This window comes from Mastigoproctus giganteus, chromosome 8 (assembly GCF_048544385.1).
Source record: "Mastigoproctus giganteus isolate SK-2022 chromosome 8, ASM4854438v1, whole genome shotgun sequence".
NCBI classification, from domain to species: domain Eukaryota; kingdom Metazoa; phylum Arthropoda; class Arachnida; order Uropygi; family Thelyphonidae; genus Mastigoproctus; species Mastigoproctus giganteus.
In genome coordinates this window covers 48014509-48028674 of record NC_143582.1, presented here as the reverse complement: position 1 = coordinate 48028674, position 14166 = coordinate 48014509, and the positions used below count along the sequence as shown (strand labels likewise).

The following is a 14166-nucleotide window of genomic DNA, read 5'->3' as shown; positions in this document are numbered from 1 at the left end:
TTTCGCTATTATCACAAATTCAATAAGATCGAGTTTACTATCCGTTTATGACAGATTGCACTAACAGAAAAGCCCAATAAACAGGTGACTGCTAATTGTTTTTGTTTTATGGTTGTGATCTCCAGAAATCCAACTAAACTGCGTGGTACGGTCGGAGACAATCGTAGGGCAATCTCTAGTGCTGCGGTCTCCTGCCCCGATTAAACGGCATGTTGTGCCAATTAAGTGAAATAAACCCTGGCTATTTTCTCAATTGGGTTCTGTTTTTTTAAGATTTGTCCCAAATAAACGGCTGCCCCGATTAACCGGTGCCCCAAATAACCAGAATCCACTATATTTTCTATATAAAACTGTATAACCGTTTTTATAATTCTAAATTGCTTAGTCAGACCTCTGTTTAATGAAGTCCTTTTATAGTGAATTATTTTGAATTCCCCTTAGAAGTTAGATTTAAAATACTTTCCATTGAGCGAGAAAATTTTCATATAGTGAATGGATTTGGAGAGAATTAACTTGGTACGCACTATACTATATTAAGCTTAATACAGTTAAATAAGTTAAATTGCATTTCTGGCCTTTAGGCAAATAGTGCTGCTTCGCGAATTAAGAGAGCTAAAGGGATTACCATTCTACAACTTTGTGGTACCTGGTAAAACCTATACGACCACCTGTCTCACATACGGAGAAGTCGCGCTGGTCAGCAGTGAGCAGATCAAGGGGTATTCCCAGTGGGCTGTGGTCCACCTTCTACTGCAGCTGTAGTGGGGCGCCTCCATAGCCAGGTGGGCAGGAGCAGCAGTGCGTAGCACACCCTTCTTGATTAGACTGGGGTTCGAGCCCATGACCACCAAATACGGAGGATGCGGAAAGGTCAGGGAATGGCCACCGCACATCCCCGGAGCAATATAGCCTTAGTTGCTAATGCTCCTAAAATCCAAATAATAACAACAACTACTGCAGTGGTGTCCGAACTTTTCCCATATGGGGGCCGCCTCCGTATCCAGGTGGGCAGGAGCAGCAGTGCGTAGCACACGCTTCTTGATTAGACCGGGGTTCGAGCCCGTCACCACCAAATATGGAGGATGCGGAAAGGTCAGAGAATGACCACCGCATATCCCCGGAGCAATATGGCCTTAATTGCTAATGCTCCTAAAAACCAGATAACAAACATAGCAAACCCATATGGGGGCCTTATTCAAAAAAATTCAAAGTTAGATTTCTTTAGTGTGTTACATTTTCCATATCTTGTTGCATGTAAAAAGTAAAATTGAAAATATTCGAAAATTTTATTAAGTACAATACACAATTACATTTACTGAACAAAACATTTTAATGAGAATTTTTTTTGATAATTAACAAAATTTAAAATGCTGTTTTAGTTCACTTTCCGGGCGAGCCGTAGGTTGGACACTGCTGTGAATAAACTGTAGGTGCGTCCCGTTCAAGAATTAGGAGAGTGATTTTCTTTTACCCCGACAAATAATCATCTGTTGTTTTGCAGAAGTGCGTTATCCACAGTCTTCCGTAAATTATCCTATCTCTGTTTACATGGTCACAGTACCTGAATATTCGAATGACGACATTCTGGATACTTTAAAACAAAAAAATTCAAATTTTAAGAACTAGTGACAATACTGATGACGAGAGAAGGAAAACGAGGACAACGAAGGTATTAAACCTTCTAAACGTGAAATGTTGGAATTTGGTGAAAATGAAGTTAGAAAATTGTCAATTAGGTTACAGTTAAATGAAAGAGATACATTTCATGGATTTTGGGGTTGTATTTTGAAGAAGCATTGAAGCATTTGATGGATGCTCTGAGTAGGATGCCAATTTCATTGAGTGAATGTAAATGAGGGTTTTCACAAATGAATCTAATTGTCAGCCCAACCACAGCTTTGTTGATGACAAAAACAATTTCTTCACTACTGTTTCTTAAAATTGTAGGCCATCCGCTGACTGGCTTCAATTCAAGAAAATATGTCAATTCGTGGCTGCTTCGGAAACCTCATTCAGCAAGAGGAAGAAAAGAAGTCGGCATATGGTGTCGGATGAGAACTTAATTAAAAATTTGGAATATTCTACAAAAACTTTATTATGAAATTATTTTTACTTATTATAACGTCTAACGAAGGACCTTTAAAATGTCTAACGAAGGACCTTTAAAATGTCACTTGGTTGTCTTATCTGTTTGTCCATATGTCACAGCATTGTATCTCTGGAACCACTCAACCTATTGACTTGAAATTTTGAATGGATTTGTACATCATGTGGGCCAACATAATGCCATATCGATCATTGTTGACAAAAATTTGTCTTCGAAATGAGAGGGGTTGGGGTTAAAATGTTGTCAACAACCTATAGCTTATTATACACTGTTGGAAAGAGCTCAACGAGTATGTTTAAAATATATTTTTAAAATTATTGGTGGTCGCAGGCTCGAACCCCGGTCTAATCAAGAAGCATGTGCTATGCACTGCTGATCCTGCCCACCTGGCTACGGAGGCGTCCCCATGTGAGAGAGAGAGAGAGAGAAGTAGAAGGGAGTCACCAAGAAAGAGAAGAATGATGATATCCAGCTCAGGACCCTGGTTATGCCGAGCCCATACTCACCAGGTGTGAGCCCCTGGCATTGCACGCATGCTACAAAGAATAAGCAATATTCAAATAATCAACTAAAAAATGCTGCATATTTCAATGTAGCTAATTAAAAATATGCAGCAAATTGATATGGTGGTGTGTTGATCTATTTAGCTAACTCCTCACCCACTCGCACCAACTTTTCTTTTTTTATTTGTGGAAAGACCTGATATAACAGTAATACTCTGGCACGTAATTGTTTCATAGACACTATTTTTCATTTAGTCCTTTTACCTTATTTACCTATACTCACTCCAGCTTGCCACAAGGCATACCTATCATGACATTAAATCTTCCAGCAAACAGTAGCATCGATATTCACTTTCATTAACCTTCATTTTCAAGTTTATAAAAGTGTTAAGAGCACAAAATTTCAAAATTTGGAACAGCACTCAGGAGGTGCTGCAATGGGAATTGTAGCAAACATGGTCATGCAATGCCTGAAGCACTTTCCACATATAATTCTAAGTAAACAATAACTGTCTACTTACAAAAGAAATATAGACTGCACAAGTAAAACTGTCTATAATTAGTACCCATTAACCTTGAATCAAACAACAATTAGTGCACTATCAACAGTTTGGAGGGCCTGTCACATCCTGCACAAATGCAAACAGGTTAAGAACCACTGCTCTAAACATGTATAAAATTGGGAAGGAGTTACCAGCTTGCTTGCCTTAATATTTAAATTAATCTTACCATTTGAGCATCCATTTGTTGTCCCTTCTTTGGGCTGTGATAAATAACAATTAATTGTAAAAATTGGATTTAGTATTTGTGCAGCTTCAGAACAACCAGTTTCTTGTAAATTTTCAACAAACTTGGAATGTGCATTTCGTCCTCTGGTACATAACTCTAACAAAAGAACTTCTTTTCTTTTGTTAGAGTTATGGAGCTAAGAACTTTAAAATCACATTAGCTATGCATTATTCGATGCTTATCAAGGGAAAACTATTCCAGTTGAAATCTATTATTTACTTTTTGTATTAAAATTTTAAAAAAAATTTTTTTATTGCACTTCGATAGCGCACTTCTTTTTACTAAGTAACTCTCCTTTTGGTGACAAAAAAGGTTGCTAAATAGTTAGTTAATAATTCTATAAAGGTCATTTATAAATTCTGCGGCGAGAAGTATTTTTTAACAATTTTCAAGGCTGGAATTTTTCCGGCAAGGAGGTACTCAGAGAGCCAGTGTTGAGGTGGCAGTGGTGGGAAGGTGCCTGCTCAGAGTCTTACACAGCCCTCACCTGCCAGTCGCTTCTCCCACCCTTGTCGTTCACAACTGGAAAGACTTGAATAGACGTTTTCGTTAGTTCCTCAGTTTTAGGCCAAGCCGGGGTACTAGAAACTTTTCAGTTACCATAAAGCTCTATTTGAGATACTACACTAATGACCATTCGTGACTACAAACCCTTCATTCTGAGTGCCCAGCACTCAGTATTTAACCGTACTCAGTATTTATTTTATTTACATTTTACTTATTTTTTATATACTTGAATAATAAATTTATGCTTAATAAACTGTGTTAATATACTAAATTTGTTCTTATTCCAAAAACATTACTACGAAAGTAACAATATCAGGGGGAAAAAACTTTTATATTATCTTTCATATCCTTTTTAATTTTCAATTTTTCATGATAGCAAAGGCTTTCATGAGTACTGGCACCTATTTTTTTACAAAAAAAAGCACTAATACAAGTCACCCTTTGATCCACCCTCCTTTGTGAATTGGGGATGCATTTGCACATCTCCAGTCTGTGTGGACTTTCCCTGAATCCAGTGGTGCTCTTATAATTATGGCTAAGGCTTTGCTTACTTCCTTTGCTGTCTCCTTTAATATAACTGGATAGATTCCATCCACCCCAGGTGCCTTTCTTGTTTAACTTCAACAGTTTCTCCTCCACTTTGCTCTCAGTTATTACAAAATCATTTAGCTCCCTGTTCAAGCTTGATAAGCTTATGGCCTCTACTTCCCTACAAAATATCTTGTGTGTGAATGTAGATGCAAAATACTTGTTCAGTTTGGCAGCTACCTAAACAGGATCATCAACAATTGAACCATCAATATGAAGTGGACTTGTCCGATTCATCCCCTTCTAGAGTTTACATAAGAAGTTTTTGTTGTTTTTCTTTGCATCCTTTGTCAGAGATTTCTTGTAATGTGCCTTAGCTTATTATTTCTTGTAATGTGCCTTAGCTTATTATTTCTTGTAATGTGCCTTACCCAACCTCTTTTGTGACTTGATTACAGACTAGCTTATATCTACCATTGGTTTTTGTCTGATAATTTATATGCATCACATGCATTTTTTTTTTTTTTTTTTTCTGCCCCAAATCTCATTAGTTCATCTAACTTCTATTTAGGCCTAAACCTTGAACAGTATTTCTTAGTTGGTATGAAAAGCCTAGTAGCTTCTAAGGTTAATTCCGTGAATGCTTCCAATTTTGAATTTGCTTTGGTCCCACTGTATAGAATTAAATAGAATTTAAAAACTGTCCATGTAGTCACCTTTTAGACTACATGAGTCCTTGTAGTCACTTTTATGAAAGCAAAAACCCTTCCCTTTACCTCTGATGGTAGTTACATGTTTAAGTAAATCCCACAGAGTACACTGTGATCAGTGCCACCTAGTGGTTCCTTTATTTGTAGGTTCTTAATGCATAAATATAGAATGGAATAGAATAGAATCTTTAATTACAGCAATGATAGACATACAATTAGTCCCGTCACGGAATGGTGGTGCCAGGTGTTAACAAAAAATAATCACATCAACAGTATTACTCCGTCTAACATGCTGCTATAGAAAACCGTTATCCAATAAATCCACAAAAGTCTTGATAGTGTGCGAGTGAAAAACCGCTCTATGTTCAGGTTGATATCTGGAAATTTAAAATCCACACGTTGTAAGCAGGTTGATCCTTCGGTTTTTGGACCCCCTATGAAGGAATATATTTGGTGCCCTTGAGATAGTTTCACTATGTATTATAATAAAAATTTTAAATTTCAGCACCCCTATGCTCCGCTTACCAGGTTTACAGTGTTCTGCCAGCACTGATTTTAAGACATTCAGTCATTAGGTCTATAACATGCTCTCATTTTTGTTTTCCCAGTGCTTATGGTACACTAAACTGAATCAACAGTGCTCTGACCACCCATGTCGACTGGATGCACTGCCTTTGATTTTATGTTTCTTAACTTACAGCATAACCCCTCCTCCCATCCCATCCTGTCTGTCCTTTATGCACACATTGTACTCTTCAAATTCTGCATTCCTTATATATGTGTGACACCTAGTCTCTGATACCCCAACAATATCTGCCGTTGATGTCTTGACTAGCACTTCAAATTTATTTACTGTACTCCTAGCATTGGTGTACAATAAGGTATACATGCACCTTTTCTTAATCTTAGATATCCAAACAAAGCCTATTTACTTGTTCCATGATGTCTCCCTGCAGTTATTGAAATCCCCACCACCACCTTGCTTTCCAGGCTGCTGCTCTAGTTAATTTATTTGTCTGTGTATCCCCCCCCCAAAGCCAGCAATTTTCCGACCTGCCTAACACTGCTCGATAGTATCAGAGATATTCTTGCACACTTTCTAATTAAGTGTATCCCATCCCTATAGAAGCAGTCTCTCCTGTTAACACAGATTTTCCAAGAAAAATTCTACCCCATGAGCCTTGCACAATTTCTCCAAGGCCAAATTGATTGACTATCATTATATACTCCTTTCTATTGTGTCTGGGCAGAATTGCAGACACATTAAAATTTAACCTTTAACTCATGACTTTTTTTTTTTTCCAACATTGACAACATTTACTCAGATCTCCTACTTTTAATGTCATTAGTGCTAGTGCATACAACTGTATCACCTTTTGTGCTCTTAAAAGATATCTGCTCTACATCTTTGTCAACTTTTGCCCCTGGCATACATATCATGGTCCTATTCCCCCTATCCTTTTTGCACAATATATTTCCCATTTCTCTGGCAATAGCTTACCGACAATAACTAGGTTCTGTGGGACCAGCACATACAAGGATTATTTCTGTATATGTACATACAGCAGTGTTTTAGTTGAAATGTGGTGTTGATCTTGCTTATTTTTAAGTTTAGGTTGTTTATCATCTGAACTTTTCTTTTCCCCCCTTTTGTCATATTTGAGATTTTGAACTTTATGTTAAACTGTATTAGGATTTAGATTTACACTTTATAAATTTAAATTTTGTCTATTTAACCACAAATAGTAAATTGTATATGATGCTGGCTATACAATAACAGTTTGCCTTGCCTCAGCTCATGATACAGCTGTTGTGATTATTTTGTTTTTCTTTATTTCACTGATGCCATTCGGCTCTAAACTAAGGGTGAGGGCAAGGAAAAACTTTCCCATCAAAAAGAAAAAAAAATTTCTGCAAAATATAAATTTAGAAATCATAAAATCTAGATCATAATTCTGACCCCAATTTTAGCATTACATTCAAAAATTAAAGTTTATATTGGTGGGGTAGTTTTTATTAAAAATTTTCTAAAGGCACAATCACATATGGGCACATTCTATCCTCATATTTATTTTCGCAAGCTCTTCTTAATTGCAAAGTTGTCAAATAATTACTAATTTTCATACATAAAATGCAGAGTGAGTTGCTCAACAAGTGCTTTGCACGTTACGTTATTAGTTAATTCTTTTACTACTTATCATACGTATGGTGCACTATGGCCATAGATGCTGATGCACATAATAAATACCAAAACAAGCAATTCTTTTACTCAACATGTGTTGCTGAGTAAAAGAATTGCATGTTTTGCTATTGCTATATAATTCGAGTACTTTTAACACAGATGATCTTTGCTAAAAGAGATTCTTTCTCTCACTGAACCCAAGTTTTTGAAAGCCACTGAAAAGTTTAGTGTAATCAGCAACTTTGCTTATGCATAGAAACCTTTAAGTTATAAAAAATATATACACCGATGAGCCAAAACATTATGACTAGCGAGCTGTTGTGCAAATCGAAGCAACGTGCACGGGTCGTGACACGGTATAAAAAACACCTGGTACTGAGCTCGGTTAATCAGTGTTACTCTTTTTCTTGAGATGGGAGGGGCAGCGGACCTAAGCGAGTTTGACAAAGGCCAAATTGTAATGTCCAGACGACTGGGTCAGAGCATATCCAAAATGGCACTGCTGGTGGGGTGCTCACGGTCATCTATGGTTAATACATATAGAAAGTGGTACGAGGAGGGAAAACCCATGAACAGCCAGCTAGGTGTTGGATGACCACGGCTAATCGATGCTCAAGTTGAGGGAAGGCTTTCTCGGATGGTACGTGTGTGGACAACTGTGGCACAACTCCCGGGTAATTGAAATACTGGTGATGGAAGTAATGTATCACAACACACAGTACATCGAACCCTGCTGAAAATGGGGCTGCGTAGCCGCATGCCCCTCAGAGTGCCCATGCTAACCACGGTTCACTGGCGACAGCACCTACAATGGGCATGCGAGCATCGAAACTGAACCCTGGGTGATTGGAAGGTCGTATGGTCAGATGAATCACATTTCCTGTTGCACCATGTGGATGGCTGGGTATGTGTGTATCGTGTGCCTGGATGCACTGCAGAATGAAAACAAGCTGGTGGCAGTGTCATGCTTTGGGCAGTGTTCTGCTAGGATACCCTGGGTCTAGTCATCCATGTGACGGGCACTGTGTTGTCTACCACCTACCTAAACATCATTGCTGACCAGGTACACCTTTTCGTGGCAACGGTCTTCCCCTCTGGCGGTGCTGTCTTTCAGCTGGACTGGTTCGTGGAACATGAGGAAGACTTCCAAGTATTGCTCTGGCCTCCAAATTCCCTAGACATCAATCCCATCAAGCATCTGTGGTTTGTGTTGGAACAGCAACTCCAATCTGTGGCATCTCAACCACGGACCTTACAGGAGTTAAAGGATCTGCTGGTTACGTGTTGATACTAGATACCACAAGACACAGTTAGAAATCATGTAGCCTCCACGCCTCGCTGTATATGAGCTGTTTTGGCTCATCATATGTTGATGATATCACTTAGCTTTTTTGTTCCTTTTTCTTTATACTTTTATTATATTATTATGAAGAATAGCAAAAATTTAAGAAAATGTTAAATGGAAACAGTAAAGGAAGTGCGGGACAGATGTCAAAATGTATAGTTTATGCAGTTTGTTATCCTTTTTGGATCCAGAAATTAAAAGTAAAACATGTTACATGTTTTACTTTTAATTTCTCCTTATGCAAAAAAAGGACAACTTCTTTCCCTCTGGGTTCCTTTTAACTCTAAGAAAGAAAAAGTGTTCAGTTTGTAGAAATTGTCCCTCTTTTGCCAAGGCTGGTTTCCTTTCATGTTGCACATATTTAGGAACTTTAATGTCCTTTTGAAACTTATTTTGAACAAGTATGTGGTTTAAAAATTTTTTACAGAAACCACTCTTAGAAAATAAAAGATATATTCTTTGAGAAGAACATGTATATACAATGTTGACTGGCAACTGGTATCTAAAGGTAATGCCAATCTTATAGAGCAAGTGGCACCATATTTTTAATAAGAGGCTTCAGCTTTAGATTCCAGTTTTTCAATTAGAACATAACAATTTGTCCTATCTGCTTTCCTTTTTTGTTTGTATCACAAAACTTTGCATTCCACTTTCAGAGAAACAATTTATTACAAATTCCAAGTTTTAGCAGATGCTGGAAACAAACTTGTTTGAAAAGTCTAGAGTGCCTTTCCTTCATCAGTTAAATGGTGAAAAATACCTTTCTGACATTTCAGTTATACTTGGACTATATCTTAGAGTTGCCTTACTTCATGTAACATTTGCTTTAGAACATTTCTGTCAGTTAGAAAGCAGAACACATTTTTGTTTAAGATTGCAGTGATCTCTTTCATACTTATTTTCCTCTTCCCTTTTACATGTCACCTTTTACATGCCTGACCATGTATATAGCGTTTTGTGCCAACAGTGCTGGCGATTAGCAGGTAAAATATCAATTGAAATACATTTTAACTATGTTATATGCAGTGCTTTTTTTTGGAAAAAAATAGGTGCCAGTACTTGTTCTTTGCTATCAGGAAAAATTGAGATTTAAAAGGATGCGAAAAGTACTCTTAAAATTTTTTTTCTTGATATTGTTACTTTAGTAGTAATGTTTTTGGAATAAGAACAACAAATTGAGTATATTAACACACAGTTTATTAAGCATAAATTTATTATTCAAGTATATAAAAAAATAAGTAAAATGTGTAAAAAATAAGTCAAAATAATTTCATAATAAAGTTTTTGTAGAATATTCCAAATTTTTATTAAGTTCTCATCTGACACACTATGCCGCTGCCTTTTCTTACTGTTTGTGTCGGTTGCTGAATGACGTTTCCGAAGCAGCCATGAATCGACATATTTTGCTGAATTGAAGCGTGTCGGTGGTGGGGCTACAATTTTAAGAAATAGTAGTGGAGAAATTGTTTTTGTCATCAACGAAGCTCTGGTTCGGCTGACAGTCAGATTCATTTGTGAAAATCCTTGTTCGTATTCACTCCATGAAATTGGTATCATACTCAGTTGTCATCAAATGCTTCAATTCTTCCGAAACCGTCTTATCAGTTAGGTATTCCCGAAATCCACAAATCGTATCCCTTTCATTTAACTGTTTTTTTTTTTTTTTTTTTTTTTTTGATTTGGTAGTTGTTGGCGCATCGGCTTCTGTGGCCATATTGCACCTCCCAAGGTTTTTGCAGTGCTTTGATCCAAGCCCGAGGCGGGAATCGAACCCGCGACCTTTGGGTTGCCGGGCAGGTACTTTACCCACTCGGCTAGCCTGGTCGGCTCATTTAACTGTAACCTGATCGATAATTTTCAAACTTTATTTTCACCAGATGCTAACATTTGCTCATATCCAGTCAGTTCCTAAAAAGGGTGACAAATCATTCCCATCCAGTCCTTTATAGTCCCATTGCAATTACTTCTACTCTTTCTAAAGTAATGGAGAAATCAGTTAACTGCCAACTCTTAAACTACCTAGAAACCTTCCGTCTGATCAACGATCGCCAGTATGGATTCTGTCAGTGTCGATCCACTGGTGATATTCTGGCTTATGTGTTACCCATTTTTGGACAAATTCATTGGAAAAGTTTGGTGAAACACAAGCAGTTGCTCTTGATATCTCAAAGGCTTTCGATCTTGTTTGGCATAAAGGTCTTCTAAACAATCTTCCATGTTATGGTTTGCCATCTGTTTTTTGTAATTGGTTATCCAGTTTTCTCTCTGATCGCTCACTGAGGGTGATGGTAGATGACTCTCTTGTCTTCTAACTTCTCCACTAATGCTGGTGTCCCCCAAGGTTCAGTTCTTTCCCGCACTCTTTTCCTCTTGTATATTAATGACTTCTTCTGCTCCTATGCTCATCTTTGGTGACACTGTGATTTCTTGGCATAATGGTATATCTCTTTTGGGGATTACCCTGACTTCTAATCTCTCTTGGCACAAGCACATTACAAATATTGCTTCCTCGACATCTAAAAAACTTGGTTTTCTTTTGCTCTCGGCATTACTTTTCTTCCAAACAGCTGTTCACTCTGTACAAATCGCAAACCCGCCCTACCATGGAATATTGTTCCTACATCTGGGGCGGTGCCCCCAAAACCTCTCTCAGGCTTCTAGATTCCATTCAGAAGAGGGCAGTTGGGTTAATTATTGACTCATCTCTAACAGTCTCATAGACGTACTGTTTCTGCTGCATGTCTTTTCTACAGATACTGCCATGTGCACTGTTCTTCTGAATAGGCTTCTATAATTCCTGCGCTCTCTCTCTCTCTCTCTCTCTCTCTCTCTCTCTCTCTCTCTCTCTCTCTCTTTCAAAACAGTCTGAACACATGCCGCCACCAGCCAACATCCATTTACTGTCCAACTTCAAACTCACAGAACCAACTTTCCATCTTCCTCGTTTATTCATTCAACTGCCATTTTCTGGAACAACCTTCCTTCATACGTATTTCCTGAAAATTACAGTCTACAGAAGTTCAAGTCTAATATCAACAAATATCTTCTTTCATTTTCTCAGTATACACACAATATTTGTGAAGTATACTTCACAATATTTTCAACATACAATGGGTTTTGTGGAACGAATTACCATCGGATGTTGGGGCCCCACTGTAATTTTTTAATGTTATACAAAATATTCATTTTGTTCTTGGTTTATAGAGTGAGTGTAATCTTAGTCTATTGCGTACATGTTTTTGGGGAAACAGGAAGTATATTGTGCAAAACGGATAGGTGAAATAGGACCAGGGAATGTCAGCCAGTTATTCTTGATTCACTTCCATTATTTTTATTATTAATTTTCACAGCTATCTGTTGGGCTAGCGGTTATTCTGCCAGTTTTCTGCTAAAGTTAACGTATATTAAAGTAATTAAACTATATTTAAATTATATTCTCAGTATATTTGAACCTAGACAAACTGTCAAATGGCAAACAGAAACAGATAGCCTCAGCCAATTACTGATGGGATATATTGAGTGGAGCTAGCCCTAGTTAACATTTCATTCATTGTATCCAATTATCAATAATTAGCTACATCATTTTAATTTCACTATTTTATTATAATCTGTGTTTATTTATAGGGTAGAACAATGAAGTCCAACTTAGGTTACCTAAATACTCGGCCCTTTTCACCCATAATACTTATATTCTAAATTCTTATTAAATTTCTCCAGTTGTATGCAAATTCTCCAATTTATCCAGTTGGTATTAAGTTTAAAAAAAATATATATTATATATATATATATATTTTTTTTTTTTTCCCTAGTATTTTTCAATATATGATTATTATTAATCTCCTATTGATCAAATGCCCCATTAGAAATTTATCTAGTAGAGTGATACACTTATATTTGCCAATACTTAATAAAAATAAATACATAATTTTATTCATGAGAACTGAAAATATTTGAAGAATACAATATATGATACAATCATTAATGACAGCTATACTAGCAATAAAGTGTATAATGTCACTTTTCTCAAATTTGAGTAGGGCAGGGGCCAGAGCATCCTACCCAAAATTATGACATGAAAAGAAAGAAGGAAGGAAGAGAGACTTAAAGGCTGGGATTTATCAAGGTTAAAGAATGGAAATAATGATGAATGATGGTTTTGTCATTTTATAATTTTGCCCCTTTTCGTTTTAGTTTTGTTTTGGCCTGATGCTGGGATCCTAGAGTGGATTTTAAAACAGCCTTTAATAGTCAGTCAGTTTGCTAATCATAGTAAGGGTGGGTGGGAGTAAATATTTTTGTGATTTGGTCATTTAGTTTGTGATAAGCTAATTATACAAAAAGATATTGTCTGCTAAACAGTTATGTTCATATTTTGTTTATATTTTCATATTTTTGCAGATCTTCCCCCCCCCCATTCTCTTTCAGTCTTCCAAAATTAGACATAAATGATTAAGCCGCATTTCTGTTCTTTAATATTAATGCTTGATAGTTTACCCTTGTTTACATATGTTTTTTTTATCCTATTTTTTGTGTAAGACGTTAAATAAGAATTAATACCATCAATTATTCATGATAACACCAGTAATTTTCTTTTAAAGTGAGGTAGAAGGGTTGTGATAGAGGATATCTGGTGCTGTCAGTAATTATATGTATTATATAAATTTAATACTGCTTAAAAACTTTTGAAGCTGAGGAAGAAATATTGTATACAATTTCCCAAAGGAAATAGTCAGGGAGAAAAACAATAGTTCTGATTTGTCCATTACAGAGCTGCCAAGGAGAAGCAAAGAGCAATTAAAGCCCAGAAGAAAGCTACACAGGCACCCTTGAAGGTAAAGTGTATTTTTATTTATTTTTTTTTTTTTTGATTCATTAGTTATATTCAAATAATATACACTGGGTTGCTTTGCATTAGCAACACATGCCTAATACCTCTTGGAGCCACATTTTGCCTGTAATACAGCCCCCTATGGTTGGGCTGTATTTCATAACATGTCATAACTCTTGCATTTCATAACATGTCATTTTCCAATAGATTGCAAATGTGCTCAATTGAATTGAGATCAGGTGAGTTTGGTGGCCACGGTCGATAGAGAATTTGCTGTCATGCTCCTGAAACCAGTTAGCAACATGTTGGCTTTGTGTCATGGCTCATTGTCATTGATAGACACCAGCATCATCGCTAAAGAGTGTATTTGGCTGGCAACAATAGAAAAGTAGGCATTCCCATTGAGCCATTGATTAACAATGATCAGAGACTCAGGGCATGCCGAACACCAACAGTGTATCCAGGTGCTATGGCCTCACATTGTTTACTCCGAATGCAGATATGCCCATTAGCATGATAGAGTTGGAGGTGGGATTCATCAGACAGATAATGTGCCCATGCAAGGTGCAGTAAGAATGGATGGCTATTTGCCTGGACTAAGGGTGGTTAGCTGGGCCACTGAGCTGCTTTGCTGCTGTGTTACAAGATGAGGCACATGATGCTCACC

The 14166-nt window shown here is 37.0% G+C and overlaps 1 protein-coding gene across 1 annotated transcript in view; it reads left to right on the top strand.

Annotated features, from left to right (window-relative positions):
- The window catches only part of RpL24 (ribosomal protein L24), a 46517-nt gene that overhangs the window by 19606 nt on the left and 12745 nt on the right, over nucleotides 1–14166 (top strand). Inside the window, exon 4 of the mRNA XM_090379352.1 lies at nucleotides 13440–13503. Within this exon, the coding sequence (XP_090235478.1) occupies nucleotides 13440–13503 (64 nt within the window). The remainder of the gene's footprint in view (nucleotides 1–13439; nucleotides 13504–14166) is intronic.